This window comes from Pelodiscus sinensis, chromosome 17 (genome assembly GCF_049634645.1).
Source record: "Pelodiscus sinensis isolate JC-2024 chromosome 17, ASM4963464v1, whole genome shotgun sequence".
Lineage (NCBI taxonomy): Eukaryota > Metazoa > Chordata > Testudines > Trionychidae > Pelodiscus > Pelodiscus sinensis.
The window spans coordinates 23,820,430-23,844,511 of NC_134727.1; the positions used below are offsets into that span (position 1 = coordinate 23,820,430).

The window sequence follows — 24,082 nt, forward strand, 5'->3', positions numbered from 1 at the left end:
TACTGAACTACTGTGAAATACCCTCTCGCCCAGCCCCTCCATTCTTCTACATTCAGACATATATGTCTCACTAGCAAAAAGGAATCATGCAATCATGAACTTAGGAAGGCGGGGAGAGGGGGACACTGGACATTGGGAAGGCCCTACCAAATTCATGGTCCATTTTGGTCAAGTTTCAGAGAGATAGATTTTACAAGTTGTAAATTTCATTATTTCAGCTATTTAAATTTGCGGTATCAGTGTTGTAATTGTAGGGGTCCTGACCCCAAAAAAGGAGTTGTGGGGAGGTCTCAGGGTTATTAGGAGAGGGAGGGGTTGTGATACTACCATGCTCACATCTGCACTGCTATTGGTGGCAATGCTGCCTTCAAAGCTAGGCAGCCAGAGAGTAGGGGCTGTTGCCCAGGAACCCAGCTTCTGCCAGCAGCAGTACAGAAATAAGGATGGCATTGTGTATGGTATTGCCATCCTTAGCACCGCACTACTGCTAGCAGGGATCTGTTATCAGAGCGAGGTGCCCACACACCAAGCCACCACACTCCAGCCATGCAGCTCTGAAGGCAGCACAAAAGTAAAGGTGATAACATGGACCTTTCTCTATTTCAAAAACACTGGTCTCCCCCTGTAAGCTAAGCACTTGGATGGCCACTCAGGAGAGAGTCAAATGACACCCAGCTGAATAGCAGAGCATCCACAGCGCCCACAGCCAACAGCATGTGTTTCTACTGGTGGTGAGCATCCACAAATGCCTTGGTGCACATAAAATTTATTCTGAACATAGCTGGAAAAAAAAAGGAGAGAACACATACCCAGTGTCTCCCCCAGTCTCCCCCAGTGAAATCTGTAGAATAGAGGGTAAAAGCACCCACAAAAGCTCAGATTTCATGGTCTGACACACATTCTTCATGGCACTGGCTTTGGTAGGGTCCTAGATACTAGATAAGAACTTTCATCAGCCTACCCCAGATGTGGTTAGTTCTTAGTGGCTTGGGCTTCCTATAAAGCCAGTTGGAAGGAGGTAAACTGAACCAGATCCAGCAAGCATACATTTCAAAGAACATATTTCCCTTCCCCCACAGCACCAAAAAAATATCACTATCAGCTCATTCTCTGGTAATACAGGCCTTTCTATGAAGTTCTGCTCAAAATGCCCATTCATTGCACCAATGTGTAATTAAAGCCCAATCAAAACATGTCAAACAAAGGACCTGCCACTTCAGCACAACTAAACTCACTCCATTATGAGGCTGCTTGCTTCCCCTGCCCCTCTAAGAAGAGAGGCACTCACAGCACAGGAGTTAATGATGTCTGAAGGTTACTGGTTTCCACTGGAGGGGAAAAGAAGATAATGCAGCTTCTTAATTACTTCTCCATGCCACTGAACAATGAAGACTCCCTCCACTTACTAAAAGAACTAGAGCTGTGTCAAGTGCCCCATCTGAGTATAGGGAAATAAAAGAAAAATACAGATTTCAGTATACAGGCAGCAAGGAAGAGTCATTTGGAATGACAAAGATTACCTCAGGAAGAGGAGCCAGAATATGCAGATTTATCACGTCTGTCACTCAGCAGATTCTAGCCCAGCCATAGAAATAGGATTTCCCTGCCAACATTTTGACTGCTGTCTGTGAGGAGACACCACCAAAGACCTCAGCACCATGGAATTTGGCACAGGAACATTAATCAATTGATCCGTCTAGTGTTATCCTAGGTCCTGCCACAATCACCGCTGGATGTTTCAGAGGGAAGATGCACATGAGCTAGAGTTGGAGATGCTTTCCTAAGCCATGTGGTCATTTATTTATAACCTTAAGCTGAGCAAGGAAGGGAAGCAAAGACAATTATCACTTTCAAAAAAGCAACTGTCGATGCCAGAGTGATATAGGTAACTCTTACCTGTATACACCCTGGCCAAGCAGAACTTCTTCATAGCAGAAGGGATGGTATTCTGATCCTCTTTCTCCAGAAGTACAGTAATTCCTCACTTAACACAGTAGATGTGTTTCAGAAAATGATTGTGCTAAGCAAAAACGTGTTATGCAGGGTCAATTTTCCCATTGAAAGTAATGGAAAAGGCGGGAGTTGCGTTTCAAGCACACATGCGCTCGCAGCTCCAGCCTGCACTTGCTAGTAGCCCAACCGCTGAGTGCAGGCAGCTGCCTGGGGACCGGGACATAAGGTTGGGGGAGAAAGAGGACTGGGTTACAGCAGGGAGGAGAGGTGTTTGGCTCTGAGAAAGGGAAGGGGAGGAGAGGGAAAGAGGATTGGGTTGGGAGTATGCCCCTGTGACGGTCTGCTGAGACCCGTACTGCATCCAGCGAGGCGGGCGGGGGGGGGGGGGGTTGGCAGGGAATGGCACGGTGAGCAGCGAACCCTCTGCCACTTTGCAGGGAGGCAGGGGAAGCCCCACGCAGCCACCGGCAACAGGCCAGCTGGGGAAACCGTGTTATTTCAGGGACGGTTGTGTTATTCAAAAAACGTTCTCTAAAAAAAATCGTGCTAAGTGGGCACATGTTAAATGAGTAATTACTGTATACCGTTTGAGCTGAGGAAGCAACCTAGCAGTCTGGGGCCTAAGTGGGACATTCAAATTCCATTCAGTAGAGGGCAGTAGTATACCCGCACACCACTTCATTGCCTTACAAAATGTTGGCAGGTAAATCCCATTTCTATGGCTGTTCTAGAGTCTGCTGACAGACATGATAAACCTGCATATTCTGACTCCTCTCCTGCTGGTAATCTTTGTCATTCCAAATGGTACCTTTTTGCTCCCTATATACTGACATCTGTAATTTGACTCCTCCACAGAAAGAGAGAAGAATAGGCAAAGTACCATTAAATATCCAAGCTCCCACAACACTGTCCTCAATATCAAAAGTATCTTTCTTCCCAATCCATGTGGCTCCCATGCAAGGTTAACCCAATTGCACATACCTATAGCACACTTTGCCACTGATTAGAGAGGAATTGTGGAAGGACGGGGGGGGAGATGAATGGAACACAAGGACCAAAGCGGAGGCAGGTAGAGAGCTTCCAACAGACAAAATAACTGCTATCAAGCTGCTAATGGGCTCCCCCTATAATAATTTAAGATGCAACAACTAAAACGAACTTCCCATGCTTCATAGATCCTTCTACAAACAAGAAGTAAGTTGCTCCCAACTGGCTTTAATGAGAGGCCCAAGACTAAATCTGGCTCTCTCTGTACAACAAAACATTGGCACGAACGTAGGAATCGCGTTGTTTCCAAACTGCAACTCATTACAGGATCTTGCACTTCACTAAAAAAAAAAAAAAAAAATCCCAAGTTAAAATCCAACTACGTTTTGCTTTTTTTATTGCAAATCTGGCGTTTCAGTAAGCACAGATCCAGAAATGCAAAGCAAAGGATTCCCAGCATTGGATGTGACATGTACAGAGGTTCCACAACTGTCCCAGAGGGAGTGGGAAAGTTTTTGGGGAATTTATAACTACTCTTACTTCATGGAAGTCTGCCTGAGAACACCAGAAAAGGGGGAAAGCAGTCCACATGGACGGGCAGAAAGAGAATCATGTAGGAAAGGAATTACCTAAGGAAGCTGGGCATTTAACTCCCGCAGGCTCCAGCCTAAATGATTACACTAGAGTAGATAGAGAATATCTCTAATAGAGAAAGTAAAAACACTATGCATGTTGGAACTTAATCTAAGCAGTGTGTCTCCTCCAGTTTAAACAAGTTATTTCCTTGGTCATCCTCAAAGATACACCAACTGCAGCTTCAACTCAATGGTACTCCAAAAAGAACTGCTTCTTGAAAGACCCACAGTGTGTGTTGCAACTTTTGAATACTTTGTGTAACAAAGCTTGCACTTCCAAAGAAAGACAACCAAGTAAGCAACAGAGTCCCGTGAAGGAAGACATTCACTTCATGGCTGTTCTTGTTGGATCAGCGGCAGAACTGTCTATAGCTGCAGAATCTCCATTAGCTATTATCATATACATCCCCATAGCTGTGGAATAGTCTCTGCATTGAATGTGCCCTAAAGCCTCCCAGAAAAGGAAAAGAAACATTCCTGGCACTGATGGCCATCATATTTGAGACAGAGGAAGATTGCAGCATCATTTCCCTGCCAGATCAGTGGAGTACAAAGAGGAAATTCACTAGCAGAGATTGGAGGCAACTCATTTTAGAAACAAAGCCAGAAATAATGTGTTTTACATCATGAATTGTTCTTGTGGTTAGCTTATGTGAGCAACGTAAACAACACAAGCCAACAATGCTGGACGGATTTACAATATCCCACTACTGATTCGTTTTCATTGTCAATTAAAGATCTTCAGAGACAGAAATGGTGTGATCCCTAAGGGTTTCCTTTACAAGAACTGTTCGTAAGACTTAAATTACAACATTTGCACTGCAGATGCTGAATTGGAAAAAGGTCTCTTTCCATTATCTCCCTCTCCCTTTCTTTCAGAAGCAGCAGAATGCCAATCCAGCCATCAGACTGATCTCCATCTTCTAGGTTTTGAAACAATATCTGTGCTCTAAATCAAAGAGAAAGAGAAGAGACACAAAAATCCAGAACCAGCCAAAAGAATGTAGAACATTATAATCATCTTAGACTCCATTTGGAAAATGTCAGTATGAATGGTTCAGAGGAGCAGCCACAAAGTTGGGAGTCAGGAAGTCCCAAATTCTAATTGTGCCTCTGCCATTGATTCACTATGTGGCCTTGGGACAGTCATTTCAGCTTTTCCCTCCCCTTCCCCCCCCCCCCCAATTTCCACTTTTGCTCGCCTACCTCCCAGAGAACTTAAGGCTTGGAGATTAGTTGGTTTAAGTCTACACATTGCTCTGAGCATAAACAGTATTATTATGTAGCCTGAGGGCTCTTTTCAAGCTATTAATGAGATTTTAGCAGCCATTCCAGATTTCAATAACAGTGATCAAAAGGTAGAAATCCTTCATGAGCCTCACATTTGCTCTAAACATAACTGAGCTTAGTTGACTTAGCAGGTTAACTGATAAAACAAACAAAAAGGAAATCCAATGTTACCAAGTGTATAATCCTGTTGCAACATCTTGTGTAAGAAACTTCTCGGGGAGGGGGAAGGTTAGTCTCTTAGGTCTAGTCTCTAGAAAGTGCATTATGATTTTGTTTTATATATAGTACCTTTTGCTTCTGTGATCTCTTGAATCTGAAGTAAACCTACTCTGAATTAAGCTAGAAACTGATCCTGAGTTATAGCATATAAACTGGTTTGTACACTGTTCCCTTGAGGACCACAGAACTGGTATTTCTGTGACTCTTCAGTGAAGAAGAGGCTGGACACTAAAGGGGGATGCTTCAAAGGGATTCCAGGACTTAGGCGTACCTATTGTTAACTTACATGGCAAACTACAGGCTGGCATAGCTCAGTGCAGAGTATTTGGGTACCTAACAAGCCAGTTGGGTCAGGGAGTGGACACCCAGGTAACTACAAGCAACTGTCCTTCAGGTAGGAGTGAAAGGTAACAAGGTAACGCACAGTCCTTTGCGCCTGGCACATACCCTAAGAACATTCACAGTCTTTCCCAGCTCTACGTCCTTTTACGGAATGCTAATCATTTGGGCCCAACTATGACATCTTCCATCAGGATGTCAACTCCCTCCTGAAGCACATCTGCATTTGCAATCCAGAGATGGACAACAGATACCTCCCCCTGCAGTCATTTCCAATTTGGGTTTCCTCTCTTTACAGAAACCACTCAGTACCACCCACAGCTGCCTGGCACTCTTTAACTGGGCTTGGTCCACCCTTCAGCTACAACCTCTCAGGCCCACATTAGCCCTGCATTAAGCTGTGCAACTCAGGTCCTTCAGACCTCAAAGGGCCTGAAAAAATATACAAAAACCTTAGTAAGCAACCAGGGCCATAGTGCACAGATAACATAGGCATGCTTACAGATCTGTTAATTGTCTCAACAGAAGACCAGTTCTCTCATCTATCCCTCCCTGGAGAACCTAGGGCTCTAGTTAAGTGTCCTCTGAAGATGTAAAATCTATTCTTCATTGAAAGCATCACAAGCTATCTTTGTAACATTATTATCCTATCTCTGCCAGCAGCCTACAAACACTGTGTTCCATTGGTACATCCAGACACTGTTTTCTGGTGCAGCAAATATAGAATCAAATTCAGGTGGCCATGGTAACCCAGCATGGAACACAGGCTTCTTCACCCTCTGGAAAGCACACCACGCTCTCCTTTCCCTTGGCTCACGACTGGCTGTAGCACATTGGGTAGGCAGGAGTTCAGACATCTAGCCGTTCATGTTTGCTCCTGAAAGAAGAGGGGCAGTGATTTGGAAAGTCGATCTTTAATCTGTGCTTTTGCTTCTTCTTAGGTGAAGAGGTGACAGTGTTTACCTCCCCCATGGAAGAGTAAAAAGGAAGGGACAATTTGAAAGTTAATCAGTTTAAAAAAAATAATAATAATAATAATACTTTTAAACGCCATTTCAGATCTGCCCACAAGTCCACCCCTCCAACTTTGTGGTTTTCTGCAGTGGGGTGTGAAAGGCTTGCAACAGAAAAGCTGTTGAGTGATTAGCCTGGTTTGCTGTAAAGCCCACTCTCTGCAAATGCAATCAAATGTATACAAATGTAAGTGGGAGGGAGGGGCTTGGATAAGATTTCCAGTTACAGGACTCTTAGGCAACATTGCCAACAGGCAGAAACCAAGTTTTACTCTGAAGTGTGATTTTTACAGTGATGGATCCTGTCAGTATTTGTAAACCCTCAGCTGACAGGCATGCTATAAATAGCACCATGCTAGAGTCTCTCACAAGCCCAGGATGCCGCTGGCTCTAGAGGAAGAGAAAGAAGAGTGTTTCTAAGAACAAGGGGGAAGACTTCACAGCTGAATAGACAGTATTTTAACTCTTTCCTCCAAAGTACTGGAGGGTTTTCCATTAGTTTATGCTGGGCTTCTTTGCAATTCCTGCCCTGAAATCAGGCAGACCGTGGGCAGCATGCATAATAGGTGGCAGTGCCTCCCCAAACAGCCTACCTCCAGGCCAGCATGCCTCCTGCTGGGACTCGGGATGGCTGGTGCTTGGCAGAGCCACAATGCCTGCCCAGTACTCTGGAGCTGGCTGCCCCAGAACCAGGACTAGAGCATGGCGACTGTGCTGCCCAGCCACCCGAGCACTGAGGCAGTGGCCACTGCACTGGAGCTGGGACTTCACTGCTAACCCCCAGGTCTGGCTGTCCAGCACTGGGGCCAGAAGTCACAGTTGGGGTTGCTCTGGGCTCCTGCAGGAGAAGGGGGACAGAAGTGAAGGGCGGGGCCTCAGGAACAAGAGGAGGGGGCAGAGGCTAGCCTAGCCTGGCCACCTATGAGGCAGGCTGTTTGGTACCAGTGCAACTTGCTGGAGTCTGGCATATCCATGGGTACATGACAGCCTGGAATGTATTTCACCTTCTCATTTCTACCACATAGCACTTGTGGTTTTAAAACAATCATGTTTTACCTAACCTGTTCAACACCCTCACTGCTCCCTCGAGGCAGAGGGCCTTCTCAAATTCCAGGAGGAACAAAGGTCAGTCATTTCTTTTGACTCAGGTTCATACTATAATCCAGTGTTTCTCATCCAGTGGTATGAGTACCTTTAGGGGTACTTGAGAGAAGTCTTGGAGAAAACTGAATTTTTGTTTTAAGTTTCACAGCACTTTTTTTTTTTTACTTTTTACACCCAAAAATTTCATTGCCCACCTGTCTGCAATTAAGTTGTTTAAACAAATTAAATTTGTTGCAATAGTAGAAAAAAAATTGTTCATCTCAAAACTGTAGGTACTTACCTTTTTTTATTTTTTTTAAAAGGGGTACTTTATTTAAAAAAAAAAAGGTTGAGAAACACTGCTATAAACAGTCATTCAGTAGCTACTTCACATAAGAACAGCCATACTGGGTCAGACCAAAGGTCCATCTAGCCCAGTATCCTGTGTTCCTACACTGACCAATGCCAGATGCCCCAGAGGGAGTGAACAGAACAGGGAATCTTCAAGCAATTCCTCTCCCATCACCATTCCCAGGCTCTGACAGAGGCTAAGGACACCATTCCTACTCATCCTGGCTAGTAGTCATTGAAGGACCTAACCTCCATGAATGTATCTAGTTCTTTCTTGAACACTGTTCAAGTCCTGGTCTTCACAACCTCCTCTGACAAGGAGTTCCACAGGCCAACCATGCGCTGTGTGAAGAAATACTTCCTTTTGTTTGTTTTAAACCTGCTACCTGTTAATTTCTTTTGATGACCTGTACTACTTAGTTGCACAAAATGCTCACTCCTTCAGGCATCTACAGCTTGCTGGTTTATTGCACAGACACTGCTGGATCTGGAGTTCTGGTATTTTACAGATCCTTCCATGCTCACTTCTACCTGCTCCAAGGTGATGGTGAGAGACCCAGACTGAAAACCTTTTTATTTTGGGGGATTGGCTACTGCTCGTGGTGTACGGACGGTGGGCAAATCAGCACAGAGATGGGTGCTTCACTCAGTGGCATAGCTACTGCCTCTCGCAGACATGGATAAACTGTACCAACAAAGTTTTCCCATCAGCATGGCAGAGTCTTCACTGAAGTGCTACAGAGATGCCACTGCAGTGTTTTAAATGCAGACCTCCCCTTATTCAGTTGTAGATGTTTTGGTTACTTAAAGACATAATTCCACCAATTAAGGGGAAGCAAGGGAAATACTACACCTAAGCTCCCAAAATAATTAATTGTGTCATTCACATAGTCATTTTCTACTATAGGGCGATCAGTAACATGAACATAAGAAAGATTGGGGGAGGGAGAACAAAAACAAAAAAACCTCATTACATTTTACACAAATACTATGATAATGTTTCTTCATTGCCACACACACATTGGGTTAAAAGTTCTGCACTCGACATCTTCTTAATACTTGACTAATAACTGATTATTAAATCTTGAGAAAAATTACTCTATTTGAATTAAAGAGACCAGGAAATCTAACAACTTTCTAGACGGTTTCAATTTCTCATACCCTAGCTGCCATTATTGCTGCAACTCTGCAGGTGAGTGGGTTTTTTTGTTTTTGTTTTTGAATCATGGACACCTGTGATTGGATAAATGCTTGGCTGTGGTGGTAGGAGAGGAGCAATTTAAAAATGGACCTCAGTCCTATGATATGTGATCTGAGAGAGAAGAATGCAACACCTCATAAATCAAGCACTCCACATTTAAGTAAGAGTTAGCAAGAAAGTGGCAAAAGGACAGGCTACACCTCTTCTGGGCACAGCTGTGCAAGTGGACTTGTTTCAGGCATGGAGTCATGTCTCTGCTTGCAGCAGCAGGTAATCAGTCTTCTGTTCAGGTAACCTTGCTATTTGGGAGGCATACACAAAACAACTGAACTGCAACTAGAGCAGCAGAGTTAGAGAGGGGGGACAGCACACAATTAGGCAGGGGAAGAAAGCTGGTTAACTCCTGTAGCTATATAGAATCAGTCAGGAAGTGAAGGGCAGACCAAAAATGGGGAGGTGGCAGGAGGTAGAAAAGTAAGAAGATTCCTGCCTAGAAGATCATTTTAAATTATCAGTGCTCTCAAGAGCCCAAGTACTCATTCCAGGACCAGGAATTTCAGGATCTTAACATCCTGCATCCAGATTACAGAAGAGATTGTACACAGGTTACCAAGACCTGCTGGGAATGGTGAACCAGGAAGGAGTCCTACAATGCACATCTGAGCTGCTCTCTTCTCTCATCTCATTATGGCCCATTCTTGGCATAGTTTTCTTCTCTGTCAAGCAAAATATAAAGTCAGACGTCCTTCATATGCACATACAACAGTGCCATCTTCTCAGAGCTCCTGCTGACCTAGGGCAAGGGGCCACAGGAATGTTACAAACAGGGCAGGCAACATGAAGATAACACCGAAGGCAGCTGCTGCCTAAAAAGAGGAGGCACATAGAAGGTAAACTAGTTATCAAAACAGAGGTTCATTCTCCAGTGAGAGAATTTTAGCCCCCACAGTGCTGGGCCGCTAGAGAGACATTTCACACCTCATACTGGGACAGATGGGTGCAAGAGCAGCTGCTAGCCTGATTTCACTTAACTGCACGTATTTGCACACAACAGGGTCAGACCTACTGGCCGCCTCTGGACAACTCAACATACCTGTGGGGATTTCAGATGAAGAGCATCTGTTCCACTCCAGTCAAAGTTTACAGGCACTCAAGCAGAGCACCCTGCCAAAAGACCAATTAAAAGCATGTGCTCTGTTTAATGATTGGAAAGCAACTGGATTTCTTTAGACAGACCTCCAGCGTGTAGAGAGTGATCAGAACTATTGCCCCAGCTGTTGCAGACAAGAGGGAGGAAGAGGCATGCCAATACTGCTGATCTTAGTCAGAGGGGCCATACCTGCTCCCAGACTCATACCCAGACAAAGGGGAATAGAAGCCAGTGGTCTGAAAGGATCTGTACTCTGGTTCAGCACCAGCATGCACTCAAGATATGATTTCCTACAAGTTCATAGTGAAGGAGAAGAAAGTACGGACAAACTGTACAACATTATTGTGACCTGGTTTCCCACCAAGGACAATTTCAGCAGGAGTGCTAAATAACCCTAGTAGCCAGCACCTTTTTATCTCTCTGGAAACCCCTTGCCGACTTCACCCCCAAGAGAAGTGCAACAGTTAGAGTTCAGTGTAACAACAGTATATCCGGTATCAATTTCAACTAAAAATAAGAATGGCCATACTAGGTCAGACTACAGATCCATCTAATCCAGTATCCTGTCTTCCAACAATGGGCAATCCCAGATGCCCCAGAGGGAATGAACAGAACAGGAAATCATCATGTGATCCCAACCATGGCTCCCATTCCCAGCCTCTGACAAAAAGAGGCTAGGGATATTATTCCTACCCATCCTGGCTAATTAGCATTGCTGGACCTATCCTTCATAAATGTGTCTAGTTCTTTTTTGAATCCTGTTGAAGTCCTGGCCTTCACAACATCCTCTGGCAAGGAGTTCCACGGGTTAATTGTGCGTGCTGTGAAGAAAACAGTGAGAGCTTAAAAGATACTGTTTCCCTGTAGCCAGGAACCATCACAGCATCAAAGAGATCTTCAGTGTCCTGAGTTGAGGGCCCTACCAAGGACAAAGCAAAAGCACAGGACAGTCCTGTGATAATTCCAGACCAACAGGACTTCTAACGTAGGCTTGCAGTCTCATAGGATTTGGCATTAGGAGCCACTACCTTCTTCATAGCAAAACCTGGGGGTTGGGTTTTGGGCAACCAGAGGGCTGGCACTCTCCCTCCCAGAGATCACAGTTTACACCTACAGAAGTCATTTAGTTGTTGCAACTTTTGGCAAATAGTGAAAGAACTCATTGATTTGGGCTCCAGATCCAAAGAGACAACCTAGTGGACATCCCGGGGGCATTCCCTTATGAGAAGAGGACAGTGCCTAAACCTCCAAGGGACAACTGCAAACCAGGTATCAGTGCCCTACCCTGGGGGAGTATCCTGCCAATAAGGGATGTATAATCTTGTTTAATTGGTTGACTGATTGAAGAGATGGCTGGGCGAGGGATCGGGGTTTGAGCCATAGGCAGGGGCTTCTCTGGGTGGCTTCCTGCCTGTGACGAGCCCGAGACTGCTGCAGACAGGGACTATGCCGAGAGATTGGAGCAGCCCCTGTGCCCGGTGTGGCCTGCAGGGCTGGAGCAGCCCCCACTGAGTTAACCAGAACTGGTAAGTGATACTTACCAGTTAACTGGTTAACTTTTCACATCCCTACTGCCAATGCACTTGGATGGCACTGTTGGCTAGCAGTCAGTGGCTAGCAGTCAAGGTCCCCCTCTTGACTCATCTCTTCCCCTGTCAGGGGTTGTTATAGCTACTCCAGCACCACAGTATTCTTTCAGCAGCAGAAAATGAAGGGTGGGGAGAATAACCCAGTTTAGATCTAGTGAAACAGACACCACAGGGAGGGAACAACAATGGTGATGATGAAAGTTGAAATAAATGGGCCAGCTCCCACAATGGGCAAAACAGAGAAGTACGGAGAGCGAAGCAATTCACTAGTGTCTTTGCGTTGCATTAGACCTGGTAATTAACAAGCTTCCTATTGTTCTACCATTGCTTTTCAGCCTCTGCTGAAGGGAAGCAGGTTCATTTTCTGTTAAGTACAGAAAAAGTAAAACTCACCTTTCTTCCAGGAAAGCAGAACGAACTCCATTTTATTCACCAGAATTCACCCTGCAGGGCAAGAAGTGTTCAATTTCCCAGGCCAACACTGGGCCACAGCAACAGGTTCAGGGTTGTTCCAAATATGTTGGTTTATACTTGGTGCTTTAGGGCATGAACCTCACTTTCCAAGGAACTCTGTGCAAAACACTATCCCAGAGGGAATGAAGCCAGGCATGGCATTCAAGCCCCAGTCCCAGAGCTGAAGACTAAAATTTCACAACAGTTCATCTGCTAACAGCAAATAACAATGCTGCTTTCAAAACAGCCAGTCACTCACCAGCCTGTGTGGACACAGACTATACCCTGGAACAGCATTTTCCTGCTCACATTTAATGTGTTAGGTGTTGTCTACACCTCCAAGTAGAATGGAGTGCTTTAACACTGCAGCGTGGTCACAGCTGAGCTCAGGAGAAAAGCTCTTCCTATACTCTGGAAAACCATCTCTACTAGAGGAACAGCAAACAGCACAGGCAACCTATTTACACGGGTGCTTTACAGCATTGTAACTTGCTGCACTCAGACAGGTATTGTTTCCATATCCCTGAGCAATGAAGTTACTTGCCAGTGTCGACAAGCCCTAATTAGGGTTCATCCACACTGTGGCATTATTTCAAGATACTTCCAGTATCCCAAAATAGCGTTTTCCGCATTTTGACAGCGAGCCCATTATTTCAAAAATGTAATCAAAATAACAGGTGCGCTATCCCAACATCCCAGTAAACCTCATTCCACGAGGATTAAGGGACTTGTCGAAATAGCGGTCTATTTTTAAATTTGGCACTTTGTAGAAGGGAAGAAACAACAGAAGTATGAGAAGAAGAGTCTCTTGGATGCCGCCATAGCTCTGAGCCCTTAGGTAAACATGCAAGATGCTTGAGTTGTCACAAATGTTATCCCGCTTAAAATTTTTTTTAAAAGTGTAGCGGTGTTACTGAGGCAGAGATCCCAGCTGCCATTTCACTAGAGCAGGGATGCTTATATATATATATATATATATATATATATATATATATAAAGATATCCTAGCAGTTAGACGGCTACAAAACAACCCTCACTGACATGGCCCCCAACTGACTGTGAAAGACACTTCCCACATTCCCCTCCCACATCAGAGCCTAGGAGGGCCCAACCTAGTAGATTTTATGTGCTCCAGCCCGATAGGCTACATATAAACTACATGGCTCCGTCGACAGAGCCATGTAAAATAGATTATTCAACATAGTCAAAGAAGCGGGGATTTAAATAATCCCCGCTTCATTAAAATAAATACGGTCGCCTCGCTGTGCTGACGATCAGCTGATCCGGCACAGCACGGCAGTCTAGATGCAGCGCAGTCGACAGAGGAAGCCTTTGTCGAGCGCTCCGGTAAACTTTGTTTCACGAGGCTTCCTTTGTTGACCGCGCCACGTCTAGACTGCCGTGCTGTGCCAGATCGGCTGATCGTCAGCACAGCGAGGCGACCATTTATATTTTAATGAAGTGGGAATTATTTAAATCCCTGCTTCTTTGACTATGCCGAATAAACTATTTTACATGGCTCTGTCGACAGAGCCATGTAGTTGAGATGTAGCCATAGTGTGGTGGCAAGGAAGGGCCATGGTTTAAACGGTTACATTCTGACATCCCTACTCCAAAGCATGTGTGCGCACACCGAGTCATTCTTCCCTGTCTGACCTGAAATGTGTGGGGTAGAGCAGCTTCCTTTGCACAAGAAAAGTCTTTATCTTCTCCATGGTGCTGGGAGCCTTCATGTCTCTCAAATATCCCGGGACCAAGATGGTTAACTAGGGATATTAACGGGTAACGGTAAACTGGTACCCCGGGAGTAGCCCATTTCTGCTAGGCCACCCACGTGGAGCCATCAGGAGCAGCCGCCCCCGTGGGGGGGCTGGTACCCATAGCGGCAGCCCCCGCAGCGGGGCCGGAAGCAGCCGGGCTAACACTGCCCCTATCTGTGGCAGGGGCTGCTCTAGCCTGACCTCAGTGAGCGGGGAAGCTGCTCTAGCCCTGCTGGAGCGTGACCCCCCCCCCCACCCACCTCTCTTTTCATCAGTTAAACTCTGTGTTTGCACTGCCTTCACCAATTAAATGGTCTTTTACATCCCTATGGCTAATCTACACTTCATACAAGAAACAAAGGATACTATCAGAATGCCACTATTGCCTTGTTATTAGCATCTATTATTAATATGGAAGAGAGGTGCTGAAGGGTGTAAGAGATGTGCGTTAGCAACTTCACCCAAGAGGTGGTCAGTGTTTTTTGGATTGACAGGTACTATTTTCCCATTTTAGTTCAAGGAAGCATTTTCTCTATGGACTTTCTCTGTCAGGGAGTGACTAGGCATCGCCTTGAAATACATTTTATATGGGCTCACAGCAATACCCAGGCACCTTTGACCAACCTTTGAGCAGACGCAGCTAGTGCAACCTACACAGAACAAGCTGGATGCAAACCACCGGGTTCTAAGATCAAGTACCCATTAGGTGATAAACCAGAAACGTACTGCATCCAACATGTGCAATGCAGGAAATTAAAAAGAACTGTTCTGAGCAATTCCCCAACACCCATCCCACTCCCAACTCCTCCTGCCTCACCTGGTGTTGCAAGGACAAAGATCCGGTCTCAAACTCCATGCACTCCTGTAACCATCTTCTGACTTTAAGTGCTTATGAATCAAGGATCAGCCTCTTTGGGTTGTAGGAGCCCCATATTTACAGAGAAAAATGGAGGCAGAAAGGTCATCTGACCTGTCCAAGGTCTCTCAGGAAGCCTCCGGCAGACCTAGGACTAAACTCCACATCTCCTTGTTTCCAGCATGTTATTTTCCAGCTACGTCTGCTCAAACTTTCTGCACTTTTTTCCTATGAGAGGTAGATCTAGCCTGGCAAATCCAGCAATTTCCCCTCCACCAAAATAAAAAAGAAATAAATTAGCAACTATCTTAGCGACAAGATCAGACACCTCCTATCCCCCACTCAGCCATGAAAGGATGCAACACCAACACTTAAGGGAAAACTGAGTGAAAGAAAAGCCATGCTGGCGGAGTCCCAAGCTTCCCAATCCAGCCATCATGTTTTCAACTGAAATGGAGAAGGTGAGAAGGGGGTTGGAGAGGAGCTATTCCCAGTGCCTGCAACCACATAGCTTTGCTAGTTAACCTGCATCAGCTCTGCCCACTCCATGGTATCCACTCTTTACAGTTCATTATGAGTGCCACTTTAGATCTTAGCATTTGCAAGGCTTTCTGAATAATTTATTCCTGGTGTCACAGAGAGGGACATATTTTGATGAAAACCAGGCCAATGAAAGTACCAGGAAGAAATAAATGGAGACAATGAAAACCAGGTCAGATCCTCCCTTACTTAAAAAAGAGAAAGCCAAAAAGTAAGAAAGTCCTCACTATGGAAATAGGCCTCATACACCGCAGGATTCTTAATGAAGTTAGTCTTCAGCAAAAGCTGTATTTTTTTAAGCCACATGCATTCACCTAAAATTCCTTCTATGCTTTCAAACATGGTGAAAATTGGTGCAACCCCAGCAAAGTTGATCACGAAATCCATAAGAGAATTTTTGTTTAAAATATACATATATTTATGGGGAGTGAGAAAACTTAATTATATCCATTTAAATCATCTTTCCTGACAGATAGGCCAATACAGTGACATGGCTGATTTTAACAAGCTGGCTGTATAATGAAACTAGCTGGGCAAACCTGAAGTTAAAAAAAAAAAAAAAAAAAAAGCGTTCTTGCCCAGGGCTACCTTGTGGCCTATATATAAGTCATATTAGCTGGCAAGGAATATACCATTCTGTATTTGGGACTTAACATTTTGTGGGCTGTGCCCACAAAAACACCTGATACTATTTATAAGTCTCTCGAAATAACCACGTCTTACCAGCGTCTGTTATTTGAAATAGCGCTATTTCAAAATAGCGCCATAACGTGAATATGCAAATGAAGCACGGGATATTTAAATCCCAGCTTCATTTGCAATTTCAAATGTCTTCATTTGCATCCCTCTCTGGAAAGAGGGTGCAAGTGTAGACATACCCTAAGGTGATACAGGACCATTGTTTTTTAAGTTCATTCACAACTGTTCAAGCAATGCTGGCAACTCAGTAAATCTCCTACACTTCTAATCTCTGCGGGTGAGAAAAGTATTTGACAGGAGGATATGGATATAGGTATGAGGTGTGGGGGGGAAATTAGGTGGCTATAGCAAACACTGCATAGATACTCAACCCTGGTTATGTATTGCCATCAGAAGAGTTAACATGACACATACCCTGTGTCTAAACTGAGTGAAGAAGTAATGAAACAGCCAACAGAAGGGGAAAGAGAATATTATCAAGCAGATATTTAAATAGTTTTATTACATGACTTGCACTATTGTACTTAAATCCCACATCCACTCCTTTTATTAGCTTAGTTGATTGTTCCCAAATGGATCAACTTGGTTGTTGTTCTCATCCAGATTGGCTTCACAGCTCATCACACACTCATTGCAGCAATAAGTAACAAAGGAAAACAACCCTGCCTCCCCATAGAGTCAGCAAGTTTTAAGGGCAGAAGGAACCACTGGATCATCTACTCTGAGCTCCCTTACATTACTGGCCACCAACATCACACAACACCAGCATACTAAACCCAGCAACAAATGTACAATGTAAATGAGACCCATAGAAGACTGGACTGTTACGTATGATGTGAACAGGTAACCAGTTACCTGATAAACATTACCCTTACTCGATGATGCTTACTGGTAACCAATTAACTAGTGCCCAGGAGCTGCCTCCCTGCCCACAGCACACCATGGTATGGGCGCTGCTCCAGCCCAGTTGGGCCCACCTCTTCATGGGGCCCACAGAAGCTGACACCCCAGAGTAACATTTAACCGGTTAACTGATTAAATGGGATTTTAATCCCTACTATTAACAGCAGTCAGTTGCATGGGCCTGAGTTAAGGCCCAATGAAGTGAATGCAGACTCCCCTCACCTTTCCACTAAAGTCACTTGGAGATTTTGCCACTATCTTATTCAGGGCCAGGATTTCATCCAATAGGTTTACTGAAATGAAGCTAGGAGGGAAAACACACCTGTGGCATAAACAGTATTCTCTCTAATTTTTCCATACATGTGCAGAATAAATGTTGTTCTGCACACCAAGTCATGTGCAGATGTGCACCACCAGAAGAAACACATGCTTCTGGCTGTGGGCGCTCTACTAATCAGCTGGGCGGCATTTGAATCTCTTGGGTGGCATCCAAGCACTCAGTTTACAAGGAACACTAGCATAAACCGTTCTTTCCTTCAAGACCAATTCACGTTCTTTCCAGCACAATTTAGATAGGAAGAATTTGCAATTTTATCACGAGATGTTGTAACTCATCCTTGTCAACAATGGATCAAAATCATCTTAGCTGCCTTGGAATCAGTGTCACTTTCAATATGCCCAAGAATTAATAGCCAAGAACATATAAGGGCAAGTACAGCATCTTGGAGAAGCCACATATGCAGATGCCAGTAAAGAAAGGAAAATCACATTAATTCAGTGTAGCGTAAAAATGGTGTCAGAAAGCATGATCCTGACAACAAGAGAGAAAGCATTCCTAGATCAGTTCTCCCTTAAGACAACTATACTTCCATTAACCCAGAGAAATTTCAAAGTTACAAATAGATGTTCCACTATTACACTGCAAAAAGCTATGTTGGCTTCAAAAACATAATGCTGGTTTATCCCCAAATAACATGCTGATAGCAGGAAAATGCTCTTATGAAGCGAGAGAATTACACAGGCTGCTGTAATACATAAGGTCTCAGATCTGCATACAGACAAATTTGTGAATGCTTACTCTGAGAGACAGACACATCTAAAGTGTAAAGAATTGCCAAGGGGCATCCTGAAACACGGAACCTCTGTGGCAATATTACAAGCATAAAGGAGTGAAACACCTGTACGCTCAAAATTTGAACTGAGGGGAAAAAGCACAAATAAAACCCAACAGCTGCAACTCAATACTTGAGGGACCCCTCCAGTGATAAGCCACTATGCAGGAGCCCTAGATAAGAATGTCACCTGTCCTAATTTTCAGTGAGTCACTCCATCTGTTTGGGAATCCCAACATTCCTGGGGCATGCAAAATATTATGCTGTAGTGTCAAGATGCAAGAACATGACATCATCATGATGCTGCCACATATGACTGTGTTCTACAGGAGCCACAGGTGTGGAGGTTGGATGAAAAAGGGTTCATCCCTCTTCTCCTGTCCTTCCCCCATTTGATTTTTAAAAACATATAAAAAATAGAGTATATTTAGATAAGATACGTAGACAATATTCTTTTAAGAGTGCACAAGAGACAATAGCCAGTGGAAGTAGCCATAATTTAGGACCTCTATTGTATAAAAAGGTAAAATCTTCAAAAGAAACCTTACTTGTAGAGCAATGGTTCTTAAACTTTTTGGCCTGCAGCCCATCCTGCTTAAGACAAATATTTCCGTGCACTGCCAGCCAACCACACCTGGATAAAATGTGTTCAGGATGTGGTGGTAGTGTGGGATCTGTCTAGAAGATTGAGTACAGAAGCGGGTTGGGGGTGGGGAGTCTGGGCAGGAGGTAGGGTACAGGAGTGGGCTTGGGGTAAGGAGTCTGGGCAGGATACTGGCTAATGGAGCAGCATGGAAAGCCACCACTTGTGCCATTTCCTGCATTGCCATCTCCTCAGCTGGGGGGAGGGAGGGGTAGCAACAGCATGTGGAGCCACTTCCTCCCCCGAGGAACTGGATCCAGCCAGTGAGGCTTGGGGGGTCCCTGCCTCTGCTGCAATCTCATTGGGGGGGGGGGGGAAGGGGATGCAGGACTGGAGTACCACCACTGGCTTCCCACTGCTGGGTGTGGGGGGAAAAACAAGCCCATAGGCCACAGCCTACTTGTAAGACAGTCACAGATCACTAGTAGTCTGCAAACCACGCTCTGAGAATCACTGGTATAGAGATTATATTAACAATATAGCACCTCCGAGACTATATTTAATATGACTTACTCCTACCTAACTATATCATGCCTATATTAACCAGGTCTGTAATATGGGTCAACACCACAATTACACCATTAGGTCCCAACTATACAAAGAAATCTAAGCCAGATATAGGATATGATCAGAGTGGGGGAGCTAGGTTATGTCAAATACCATCCCCGACAATTATTTTTCAATAAAGGAGAAAATTAATCTGCCAAGAGTATCCTGATTCTGTCCACTTACAAATAAAAAAAAATAAGTGCTGGGATAAGTTAACAGTCTTAATCTACAATCCAGTTATACCACAAAGTGTATCCTTATTATAAAATTCACACTTGTTTCCTCAAACTGCTTTGGGGCAGGGGAAGGAACGGGACCCAGTGCTAGGACAGGTCAAGTTTGAAATAAATCAGTAATTGTACACAAAACACACCACACACACCACCCTGACTATAATGCAAAGCAGCAGGTGTTAATTTCTTTCAAGAGATGGATTTCATTATTGAATCTACACTTCACCATATAACAAGATGTATTTTTAAAAAGTAATATTTATGAAGATTTAAAATTCAAAAGCAGGTGCCAATACATTTCCTTATGACAGACAAATCTTGTTACTCAGGTATATTCCACAGTTTCCCTACATTTTTGTATACCCTGTAGAACCTGAATCCTTTCCTAAAAATGCCTGCATTGCCACTAATAGGAATGCCCATAAACATATTCCTCCTGAACTGTTGGGAGAACAGACCTCAGATTAAAACCAGTTTGATTTTACACCATTAGGTACTTTAAGAGAAATTGGGAAAAGGACACACACTGTACAGCTTTTCCATTTTGAAAAGTAAAAGTAACAGCTTTATCTAATCAACTCAACTGTCTTTTGCTGCAGTCAGATATGTAAGTCACATGTCAAGTGCACAAGTCATAAGCAGCAATGTACAATGGATAAAGTACAACATCCACATTGAGAGGAGTTAAACATTGCCGGTATTTATGAAGCATGACCAAGTGGCACTTAACCTAAAGATGCGAGCATAAGGATTTCAAAATTACATTACACCTACACACTTCACAGGTGAGGATCAGTCTGTACAAATCCACCATCACCTCAAGGGTCAGTGGTTTTATGGTTTTTTAATTCCTTGAGGAAAGGAACTTAAAACTTAAAAAAAAAATCATTGTTGTTTGTGTGTTTGCTTTCCTAACTATTTAACTAGCAACATCTTTTGGGGAGGACGCAACTGTCCTCACACACACACTTTATTACAAGAAATTGAGCAAATAATTTCAAATGGAAGAGGCAGTTTTGCTAAGAGCAAAAGCTATGAAGAAAGATAAGTGCTTCCTTTTAAACAACAAAGCAAATAAGCCTACCGGCAAAAACCATAACCGCTTTCCTTTTTGGAAAGCTGCTTTCACAATGGCCTTGCCCAGCAGAAATATGCTAGGACTTCCGAAGGGAAAAGTCAGTAGAGACTATCCCTTTTTCATTTACATAAAAAAGGTGAACACTAGATAATTTGCAGCTCACCTGCAGGACTGCATTTTAGAAGAGGCCCCCAAGACATTCTCATTCAGAGTTCTCTATCTCCCCCCAACACCAGTGCACCACACCCCAAACATTACCATCAACAGAAACATTTGCTACTAGTTAAGCTATAATACTGTTTCTCAACTGTTGTAAGGCATTGACATGAAAGCGATCATATAAAATTAATACTGACTCAGCTATTTTTCCCACAGCTTACTGTTTCTACATCCACTACCGTCTCCTGATGCTTGTACCTGTCAGCCAGTGCCCACTGTTAGTCCACCATGCGTGGCAGTGGATCTTACAAAGGCATTCAGGTGGCACTGGTCAGAGATACATGCGATTTGGGATGCCTTGTCGGGTTTAAACCACCATCGTACCTCCCCCCGCCCTTCAGAGTTCTGACACGCCGCCACTTACTCTTGAGAGCTGCAACGAGTGTCTTCCCATCTTTGATAAGCTCCTTGATGAATTTGTTGGTCTTGTCCAGCTCAGCTTCATGAGATTTCAGCCTCTCTCGGAACTGGGGGCTATCCAAGCAGCAGTCACTAAATTCCAAAGCAGGTAGTCCCATGGCTTCTTCGCGCCCCCCTCCAACAACCCCTTTAAAAAAATCCCACCGAAGAAGCAATTCCCACTAGTGCAACCAAATAAATTGTAAAACAAAAAGAAAAATACAAGTATATGCCTTAGTCTCTTTGAAAAGAAAACGAAACTATCCACAGGAAAGCACCGCTCTCCTCCCACCTGGTGTCACGGTGGCACCTTAGAGGTACGGAGGAGAATCAATTAATTAAAAATAATAAGCAGGTCAGAAGAGTTAATGAGGCTCAGGATTTTCTTTAGGATCCGCCTCAGATGCAAGGGGGTGGGAACAGGAGCAGCAAAGAGGAGTGGGGTCGTGCTGCAGTAGCAGCAGTTGCTGCTGCCTGGGGATTGCTCATGGCGAGAGCTTCCACGCACGCTGCAAACCCAAAGGTGCCTCCTCTGCTGTCTGCCAGCCCATTCAATGCTACTTGCTACCTAAAGTTCCCCTAGCTGAGCGAGAAGCAAAGGAGCCCAGCGGCCTCACTCGGCAGCAGCTGCTGGTGAGCCCAGCCAGACCTGATGGCATCCGGGACCAATCGGGACGCTTCCCTTCCCCGTTGGAACGTTGTGTATCATTTTTCCGAACGCGCTTCCCATTGGAACGTCGGGTATCTTTTTTTCGAACGCGAGGCCTCCTCTTGCGCCAGCCGGAGCCAATCGGCTCAAGACCTGCTGGGGGCGGGAGGGAGGAGAGATGCCCCAGCGATGATAAAACTGCCTTGGGGGGCGTGGCCAGGACTGTGTTAAGCCGCATGGAGGGGAGGGAACCCCCACCGTATCTTAAAGGAACAGCTACGGAGACCGCAGAAGGAGTGGGGGAGGTGTTGCGACACGAACAAGGGTTATTCAAGGACATTTCTCTGAAACCTGTTCCTATAACTTCGGGAGGGAACAGAGGAGACCCCACAAGAATAGTATAGGAATTTAGAGAGGGGGCACGTCCTAGCTTCTGGTGTGATTCCTTAACGCTGCTAATCCCTGCTCAGGAAAAGAGGACTTTCCTTGTCAGTGTTCTACAAAAACTTTCTTCATACCAACCTTCTATTATATTGGTTTAAATGGAACACTGGAAGGCAGGACACCTGGTTCTATTTCTACCTCTCCCAATGGGCTGCTATTTGTGACCTTTGGTCAATCATTTCACTCCACCGACTCGATTTCCCATCCCATCCTTCCTGTATCTGGATTATCTACATTGTAAGACATGCTGGCTAGCAAAGTTCCTGTGAGCTGGCATACTGCAATTCATTTTTATTCTTACAATTTTCATTTAATTTTTTCTTCACAAGTTTTTCAGGTTTTGTCAATAAAACTTAAATCCTAAAAGTGTGTGTTTGGTTTATTTTCAACTCAAAACAGAAAAATTGGTGATTTTGGTTTTTCTTTGAGTAATTGAAATTTTTTGTTGAAAACGCTTCAAATTCAGATTTTTCTGATGAAAAAGTCATTATTTCATCAGAAAGAGTATTAAACAATACATTTTGATTAGGTCTAATTATGAGCACTTCAGGGCATCTATTACTATCTATTACTCTGTCTAGTACAATTGTGCCCCAATAGTACTAAAACATACACATCCTGTGGATTAGTAAATTCTGTTATTCTTTGTATTTATTTAAAGATGGCAATGTGCTTGGGGCTGTATAGGGCACACAAAGAAGCCCTTGTCCAAAGAATTTGTAGTCTGATAGTGACACATGTAGAAGATTCAAGCATTGGGAAAGCCAGAGCTGAAGATGATTTGCTCAAACCATTACATCAGGCCTATTGCTGTACTACAACAAACAATTTTTGTGCTATGATTCTATAGCTGAGATGACAGTACTCATATTTTTAAATGTAGCTGTCATATACTACAGCTTTGATCCCATACAATGGCAATGGTTCAGCATTGAAATCCAAGCAATAATGGTACTAAGCATGTGCAGACTTCAACTATCAGCGCTGCAAGCAGCTCAAAGGGGCCACAGGTTAGTATATGTCCCAAAATGCTGCTCATTGTATTTAAGGTGAACTTTTTAGCAAGTGTGCTAGTTATATAGTGTTGATATAGTATTTTGTTTTGTGGAAATAATGCAATTAGTAACTGTAAGTGGAGGAGGAGAAATATTCCTCATTAGGATCTCCTCACTGTAGGCTAACATTGCCTCTGATCCAAGGCTATGTCTAGACTGCAAGCCTCTTTCGAAAGAGGCTCTTTCGAAAGCATCTTTCGAAAGAGCCTCTTTTGAAAGAGAGCGTCTAGACTGCACGGAGAAATTTCGAAAAAGCGGCTTGCTTTTTCGAAAGAAAGCATCCAGTGAGTCTGGATGCTCTCTTTCGAAGAAGCCCTATTTACATTGAAGAACGCCTTCTTTCGAAAGAGGAACTTTCGAAAGAAGGCGTTCTTCCTCGTAAATTGAGGTTTACCGCCATCGAAAGAAAAGCCGCGTTCTTTCGAATTAATTTCGAAAGAACGCGGCTTGAGTCTGGACGCAGGGGAAGTTTTTTTCAGGAAAAGGCTACTTTTCCCGAAAAAACCCCTGAGTCTGGACACAGCCCAAGACTGTAGTGAACACTTTTACTTTTAGTAAATGTAATTTTCAAGAAAAATATGCAATTTAATGGATCAGCTTATTCTTCTATTCCTTGCTCTGCCACTGCCTTATAATGTGGCTAGAGACAAGCCATGTAACCATTAGTGTGTTGGTTATTC

At 44.1% G+C, this 24,082-nt stretch overlaps 1 protein-coding gene across 5 annotated transcripts in view; it reads right to left on the minus strand.

The window, feature by feature from the left end:
* The window catches only part of ARHGAP26 (Rho GTPase activating protein 26), a 354,648-nt gene extending 332,575 nt beyond the window's left edge, over nt 1-22,073 (minus strand). For 4 of the 5 annotated variants that reach the window (XR_012896344.1, XR_012896345.1, XM_006128543.4 and 1 more), the window contains exon 1: nt 21,220-22,073. Coding sequence is in view for 3 of the 5 variants with exons in the window: in XM_006128543.4 (XP_006128605.1) it covers nt 21,220-21,373 (154 nt within the window). In the remaining 2 variants the exon portion in view is untranslated. The remainder of the gene's footprint in view (nt 1-21,219) is intronic. The other variant, XM_014576262.3, reaches the window with a different exon arrangement.
* Nucleotides 22,074-24,082: the final 2,009 nt, after the last annotated feature.